This window comes from Cucumis sativus, chromosome 6 (assembly GCF_000004075.3).
Source record: "Cucumis sativus cultivar 9930 chromosome 6, Cucumber_9930_V3, whole genome shotgun sequence".
Classification (NCBI taxonomy): domain Eukaryota; kingdom Viridiplantae; phylum Streptophyta; class Magnoliopsida; order Cucurbitales; family Cucurbitaceae; genus Cucumis; species Cucumis sativus.
In genome coordinates, this window is record NC_026660.2 from 7,899,987 (window position 1) to 7,908,023 (window position 8,037).

General features: G+C 33.7%; 1 protein-coding gene across 1 annotated transcript; it reads right to left on the bottom strand.

Moving 5' to 3' along the window:
* Positions 1-4,295: 4,295 nt before the first annotated feature.
* Positions 4,296-7,808, bottom strand: LOC101216560 (uncharacterized membrane protein At3g27390). The gene is made up of 10 exons (XM_004140020.3): positions 7,649-7,808; positions 7,456-7,564; positions 7,126-7,318; positions 6,593-6,729; positions 6,220-6,508; positions 6,010-6,116; positions 5,600-5,762; positions 5,316-5,511; positions 4,987-5,227; positions 4,296-4,918 (listed from the first exon to the last, which is right to left on the bottom strand). The coding sequence occupies exons 1-10, from the start codon at positions 7,740-7,742 to the stop codon at positions 4,687-4,689; spliced, it is 1,761 nt and encodes a 586-aa protein (XP_004140068.1). The 5' UTR covers positions 7,743-7,808; the 3' UTR covers positions 4,296-4,686.
* Between the last annotated feature and the right edge of the window lie 229 nt (positions 7,809-8,037).

The following is an 8,037-nucleotide window of genomic DNA, read 5'->3' on the forward strand; positions in this document are numbered from 1 at the left end:
AATTAATAATTAAAGAGGGGTGAATAAAAAATTAATGGGAGGGGGTGAATACAAGAAATGAATGTATATACCCTCCATTTAAAATGGAAGGTGTTTTTTTTAAAAAAAAAAAATAGAGGAACTCCCAACGCACAACATTATGCGTCGAGAGTTTTGAGACATCTCCCGACACTATATTGACATTGTTTATGACGTTCATACAACGTTGGGAGATGTCTAGGAACTCCCGACACATTTTTCCCAATTTGTATCCAAACGTATATTTATGCGTCGGAAACGACTTTTTCAACGCTTTTCATATATCTTCCGACGATTTTGTATGTCGGGAGAGCCCATTTTCTTGTAGTGAACAAATGGGCCAATCCACTTGGTTTTTGGTTTGTTCGACATAAAAGATAAAGATTAGTTATAAAGAAGTATTGTATCCCCTACTGTGAATTCTTTTTTAAGAATCTTTCTATCATGGTAAAGTTTGGTTTTGTTCTTATAGATTTTAGTGTTCTCATAAGAATCAAGTCTATATTCTTCTAACTCACTAAGTTCTAACAATCTATTCTTGGCGACTTCTTCAAGAGATAAATTGCACTATTTAATAGCCCAAAAAGTTTTATGTTCTAATTCTACGGGAAGATGACATGCTTTACCAAACACTAAATTAAATGGTGTCGTGCCTATGGGTGTTTTATAATTTGTCCTATAAGCCTAACGTTCATCTTTCAATCTAAGGCTTCAATCTTTTCTATTAGGATTAACAGTTTTTTGAAGAATGAATTTTAACTCTCGATTTGAAATTTCTGCTTAGCCATTTGTTTGAGGATGATATGGAGTTGAAACTCGATGTTGGACTCTATAATTTCTCATTAATGTCTCGATGGTCCGGTTACAAAAATGGGTTCCTTGGTTGCTTATTATGACTTTAGAAGTACCAAACCTAGAGAAGATGTTTGCAACTAATAAAGAGGAAACAACAGAGGAAGAATTAGTTCTAGTGGCGATTTCTTCAACCGACTTGGATGCTGAAATTTATGTCCTAAAACTCGTAGTTTGTAGTTTAAAATCATATTTTATTCAATAAAGTGGTTATTGAGGACTTATTTGTGAAAAGAAGAATGCTATAATCTTGAATCCAATAAACTGAGATCTCGAGGCTTTCTAGTGTAGATTTAAACTTTATGTAGAGACATAAACGTGGATCAAGTTCGAGTATATAGCCTAAATGGTCTATAGTGTATGGATAAGTTGGACGCCGTGTTCTAGGGACATATGGATGCACCCTCTTTGTAGTTAATACAAACTATGTGATCCTAAACTGTTCATGTAGACACATGAAAGTGGGAGACATCCTATGTAAAAAGTTTACATAAGATTAGAACCATAAAATAGTCACTTTTAAGTTATAACACTGTTAATTATATAAAACTGACAATTTTGATTATTGATAACCTAGGTAACTTAATCTTAATAGAGCTAACTATGAACTTTTGTTCACACAACATTATTTTTAGGCCTACATAGGTGAGGGTAGCTCAACGATTCTGGTCCAATAAGCCTTCCATTTTAGGGGTAAAACCGGGTAGATGGCTAGGAACATAGGAAGAAAGATGAAATTCACTCGTACCCACTCTAGGTTTAGTAGATAGGTTGTTCTCTTAAGAAGTGAATCCAAGTCTTGAACAAGGGGCTTCACCCTCTCATTGGTCCGAGAGAGATTTAGTTTATAGGTTGGACCTTAAACCAATTGTTCAATAGTGGATTAGTGGGACTTAAGAAGCAAGATGTAATCTCAGAGGTAAAACAGTATTTTGATCGAGCCGAGATTGTGAACAACCTGTGAAGGATTAACTTACTGACCATGGTTATATCAAATGCACACAATTATATCTATAACGAGGAGAATGCAACTACGAAACTTTAGTGGAATGACCCGTTAGTTAGCGAATGTTGATTAGCTCGATTTAAAAGGTTTAGTCAGTTAATCTCAGATTGTTGGAGCTCATGATCTCTACGTCCTTTAGGTTCCCCTACTAGTTCATATGAATTTAACTTGGGACAATATGTTTGAATAATTTGAATTGTTCGAATTAGGTAAAAAAAGAGAAACCGACCAAATGTTGACTTTTAACTTTGAAACATCTAACTTTGACTAGCTTTATATTCAAATGTGATTTGAGTTTCAAAAAAATGAATGTGGATTCATGTTCTGGAGGTCGGAATTAGTCAAAACAAATAAAATGGTAAAAAATCAAAATGTTGATTTTTCACTTGAAAGAGTCAAAGTTTGACTTTTTACTTAAAAGGTCAAAGGATTGAATTGCCCTCAGTGGCGGATCCAAAAATTTTATATAAGGGGCACTGGGTGTCACAATCGTAGTGTTTCAACCTCGGGACGGATAATTGTGCGACACTTGTTCTAACAATTGTGCGACACTTGTTCTAACTCGTTGAACAAGTCAGTTGATCAAAATTCGAAAGTTGCAGACAAAGTCTACGTATGATGTAACCTTCCTTTGCGTTTTTGAGAAAATTGTTTTTAAAACGCGAGAAAGAAATAAATGCATTAAAATCGACGTTACAATATGCATTGATAACTATCAGTTGCAAGGATAAATATTTGCTTGCAAAGAGTACGACAATGCTTGGATGGGGATTCAGCAGGCTTGCATATGATAATGCTGAAACGTCACACCCAAGCTTTATGACTTAAAATGGAAAGCAACTACCTAAAATAGATATAAGATATAAAGATAGATAAATTGGAGGTATTCGGAGCATATGACCATAGGCAAACGCGCCTTGGACAAGTATGACCGTGACAACGGGCACTACATAATAAACACATTAAAAAATGTTTTAAACAATATCACTATGTTTCACTTATACTCCAATAACATTCACTACATTTGTAGCAATAAAAAACATGACTTTTTGTAATGTATATATGTGAATTTAAAATTTTCATCAAAAAAGAAAAAAGAAAGAATCATACATTTTGCATGAAATATTGCTGAGAGAGTAGAATTTTGGATCACTGATTTTATTGTATTTTTTAAAATTTTTTATAGATAACAAATGAGTGTTAGAAAATATGTTAGGGTTTAGATGAATTTTTTTTCCTCTTTCTAAAAAAGTTATCTTCCTGGTGGGAAATCAAATTATCTTCTTTTAGAAAATCAAATTATATTCCTTTTTATAAAATCAAATTATCATCGATTTAGGAAGAAATTTTATATTTGGAGAAAGAAAATTATTGATATTTGAGAATTTTGAGGAAAGAAAATTATTGATGTTTTAAATAAAAACTATTTGATTATAATTTAGGAAGAAATTTGATATTTAACAAAAGAAAATGATTGATATTTATAATAAAAAATATTTTATAGAAATAATTGTAACCGACAAGACTTGAACTCACAACCAAAGAGGCAAAAAAGTAGAAATTAAGCAAAATAAAGTTAAATTTAATATATATTTTATTCTAATGCTTCAAAATTAATACTAAAATATAATGTGAGAGGAACACGTGTCCCATGACCCCTTACTGAATCTACGTGTCTCATGACCCCTTACTGAATCCACCATTGATTGTCCTGAACTAAGTTGATAGAAAAATCCAACATTTTGTTGAATAGTTCCGCTAACACTTTGTGGAATGTGTGGCTACATGAGGTGTAAACATCTAATCTACTAAGTTCCACTAATTGTAAATAGAATATTAAATATCGAGATTTACGTAGTTTATTTAATTTATAAATAGATCTTTTCCCTCCACTAAAAAGACTTTTTTTTCTGTCTATATTAGTTCGGATTCACATATCAAATCCCATCATCGAAATCATTATGTCATCCGAATCAAAGTTTGGATTCAACCCCAAAAAATAAGCAAAGTTTGGGTTGCCAACCCAAAAAAATAAGTGATATGGACCAAATCCACTTCTAAATTTGCTGTGATATGGACCAAATCCACTTCTAAATGTGATATGCTATTTTTTACCAAGAATGTATGTACTAAGAAAAAAAATTACTATATTTGCCCACGCTCAATTTTTTAATTTAAAAGACACATATCTTAGTGTAGATAAATCCATATTTATATTACATATGGAATGAAAACAAAAATAAAATGTTGATATTAATAGATATATCTAAATTCATATAACATCATCACATAATAGAACGCATACATAAAATTATGCAAATATGAATTTACTCTTTTATACTAAAGAGAAAAATGAGAGAGAAAAATGAGAGAGAGATGCAAAGAAAGAAAGAAAAAATCAAAAAAAGAAAAGGGATACTTAACTCCACGAAGTAAACATATCTATTATATTAGTATCAAATAAACATCTGTTATATTAATAGCATTTTATTTGTAGCACTCTGATGCCGTTGTTGTTCATACTGAACTCCACTACATAAGCCCTCTTTGATAATAAGGGATTGAAATAAATAAGATAATCAAAATAAACCATCCTCTCCCTAACTTTTGTTATGAACACCTTCTATTTTGAATTACTATTCTAACATACTAAAACAACCATTACTAACTACTGAGAACCCGACCAAAGAAAACTCAGTTGTCCAAGTATTAGCATTATCATTTGATGCACTAAACCCAGAGCTGTTACCATCTCATTCAACTACTCTGTAATAAAAGAGATAGCAGCAAAAAAATAACACCAACAAGTTTCATACTACATCATCAGTAGTGTTTGGAGGTTTTTGTATTGTGTTCGCTGTTTCCTCTTCCCCATTTCTTCCATCTCTAAGGTTTCCTAAGGGCTTGCTACCATTTCTAATTCTCGTAGCATCTGCTGAACTGCCCTTCTGGAGGGCTTCAACATATAATACCTTGATCAAGCTTCTAAATCGACGTCGAAAAGATGGAATTCGTGACACTGAATTGACAATACCCTGCAATCTGTGATACAGAATGATTTAGACAAACCTTAAAAATAACAGTCATTGGTGAAAAAAGTTGGTAGAAACCTTCTAAATATGGCTTGCAACTGCGCTCTCCTGACTGTGTTGTTGGAAGGAAAGCCAAAGTTGTCCCAATCCTCCGGTTTTTCATTTCTGCATTTCATAATCAATATTCTCAAGCATATTTCTTCATTTTCTTCTAAATGTAGTCTCTTTATTTGCTCCTTCATAAGTAACAATGGCCCAAGAAACCATTCGAACATTGTGTCCCTTGGCAAATTTGTCCTTGTCAGCTCTACATTATTGGCTGGAAGTTCATGTACATTTCAATGTAGCCAATCAATATAATATAAATATCAAACAATTAATCTTAGGAGTTAGGAGAAAAAACTTACAGATGACTAACCCAGGGGAGTTGGACTTTGCCGAGGAAAGCAAGCACTGTAATATACACCATGCTGGTAACTTGATGCTTAACTTCTTACAGTTTCCCTTTAGAATGCATTCCTCAATGTCTTCTGTCGTTATCAGACCATCTTGGAGAAGTAATCGACCATTGACTTCACAAGACATAAACAGCCAATCCCAAACCTATGGCCAAAAAGCATTTGAATGATATAACATAAAAGGGTAATTACGGGGTAAGTAGAATAGAATTTACACCTCTCTGCGACATTACCAGGACGGGTTTGTAATGTTGGATCACCCATTTCAATGTCCTTGACTGTTCTGAGACAAGTTTATGATTGTTTTCACCATTTTTCATACTTCTAGCATCATTTTTGTTATCACTACGATGCTCCCTCTTGAGGTCTGAGCTCGTGTTTCTACGATATTTTGGCCTGGCTGTCACAATAATATAATGCATGAAACTCCTAGCACGAGCATTGACAATATATCATCAAAAAGCTTCATTTTTGTCAAGTGTTCGAAAAAAAAAAAAAATTATGCATTTTTCACTTTTGGTTATTCTCAGAGGTTTTTTTTTTCTACTTGAAAGTTTTTATTAGAAACGTAGTATTGCCAGTTTTCTAGTAGTGAAACGGAAAAAGAAATCCTTATTGAACAAAAAAATTTGACCATATTCACCTGGGAATACAAGATCCCTCCCGCAAGTAGAGTAGATCATTCACATACTCATCAAACATTGAGACTACTGACAAGACATAAGCAATTCCCAACTGAAACGAGTCTTCCTACAAAATTTAAATATTACCGAGTTAACTTCAAACAAACATGTAAATAAAATATCAACACAATTTCCCAAGATGAAATAGCTTGATTTTGCTCACAGAGCACCTGATGAACAATAACTCCAGCATAGAGCCCCAAAAATAAGCTAGAGATGATGGCACTTATCACCGCTCCGACAACAGCCAAGGGCCATAAGATAATGGCAAGACCAGCAAATGGAACACATACTGCCTCCAAGAATGGTCCTTCTCTACCAACCAAATCTTCCAACAGCCTCTTCCATCCTTTGAATAACATGTAAGGACTTCTCCATAGGGCAACTAATGTAATAAAAATAAAATCAACTGGAACACCAATCAAACTGGCCAATAAACAACATGGAAGTCTTGATAGCCTGATCAGGATAAGGTCGAGTGTAAATATTCCAATAAATTTATTAAAGAATTGAGATGGTAGAGAGAAAGAAGAAAACACTCACTTCACTTCCATGGGTTTCTCATCACTGTGCATTAACTCACCCAGTTCATCCATGTATGAAAAGTAAGAATTGAAGCAGAAATCTGTAAAATCCATCACAATTAAGCAGCTTGCTTTAATTGTGGACAAACAACCATCCTGTTTTTAGTAACCATATGTAAAGCAAATTAGTTCCAAACAAATATGCTGAAGGATTAAAAGAATTATCAAGAAAACATAGAGTTGAAGCAATCCTTATAGCATGTTTGAATACTGGCAATACTTGACGTTTTAAGCATGCCAAAGGTGATTTCAACCCTTAAAATCACTACCAAACATGCCATTATCTTGTTGGAATGCCTCAAATATATTATTTGTCATATATACGTTGTTCACGATTTTGAACTGGATATTTAGAGAACTGAATACTTAGATAATTTACGTAAATATTTCTATTGCTTTACGTTTCTCGTTCATCTTTAATGGTGAATTTTTAACATATCTTAAAAAAAAGCTTACTTTGACCATAATGCGAAAACAAAAAAAGGAACTCACAGCAAGACAGTGATAAAGTTTATCAGTAACGCCGGCTCCAACAGCCTCAAAAGTTGCAATAAGAGGAACGAAAAACCCATATCCAATTCCACCAAGTAAGCTTCCAACAATGCCAACAACTGGCCAAAGGATAAGTGGCAGGGGCAAGAAAACCAGAACCACAGTCTTAAGAATTATGCCCAACTTCTTGGTTCTGAAATTAAACATAAAAAAAAAAAACGAAATTCAAAATAGTCACAGAATCGAAGCCAGCAAAGAAATAGAGGACAAGAGTAATCAAAAAATCAAAACAACAGTGATCATATACAGCGACGAAGCTTGTAAATGTACCTAGCAAAGCAGAAGAAAGTCCAGAAAAAATGTGCAGGAAAAAGGCCAAGAATGACAGATGAGTTACAAATGACAATGATGGCGGCAGAAATAGGGGCAACGATTGCAGCTGAAAGAAGCAAAAGAGACATTAAATGAAACATTATATGGTAAATATTGAATGGAGAAGAAGGGGTGGATGTGAAATTTTTACCTTTAAGAAGACCAAGAAGGAGAAGCAAGAGGAAGAAAGGAAGGAAGGAGATGAAGCTCCAGAGGTATGGGAAGAATCCAAATGGAACTCGCATGAGGGTAATTCTGGGAATAGATTAACAGTTCATTACATCATTCTTCACACTCACAATATATTGCAAAGAAAAAGGCGGTTGAAGAAGGCGCACAACGGAAGTAGGGGAATGTTCGAACTGACACGTGGCATCGCTCGCATCGACACCTGGCTGCCAACAATGTCTGAATTCTTTGAAACAATGAAACGTGGAGGAAAAGCATTGACAGAAATTTTTAAGACTAATTTTTTTAAAATTATCTTATTTTTAAGAAAAATGGGATCAAATAAACAAAAAAAATTAGGAAAAAAAAAGC

Excerpts from the sequence above, each read along its gene's own strand:
- LOC101216560 (XM_004140020.3), bottom strand. The coding sequence starts at position 7,742 with ATGCGAGTTCCATTTGGATTCTTCCCATACCTCTGGAGCTTCATCTCC. Across the intron at positions 5,228-5,315 it reads CTCCCCTGGGTTAGTCATCT|CCAATAATGTAGAGCTGACA; the intron begins GTAAGTTTTTTC and ends ATGAACTTCCAG. Across the intron at positions 4,919-4,986 it reads TTGCAAGCCATATTTAGAAG|ATTGCAGGGTATTGTCAATT; the intron begins GTTTCTACCAAC and ends TCTGTATCACAG.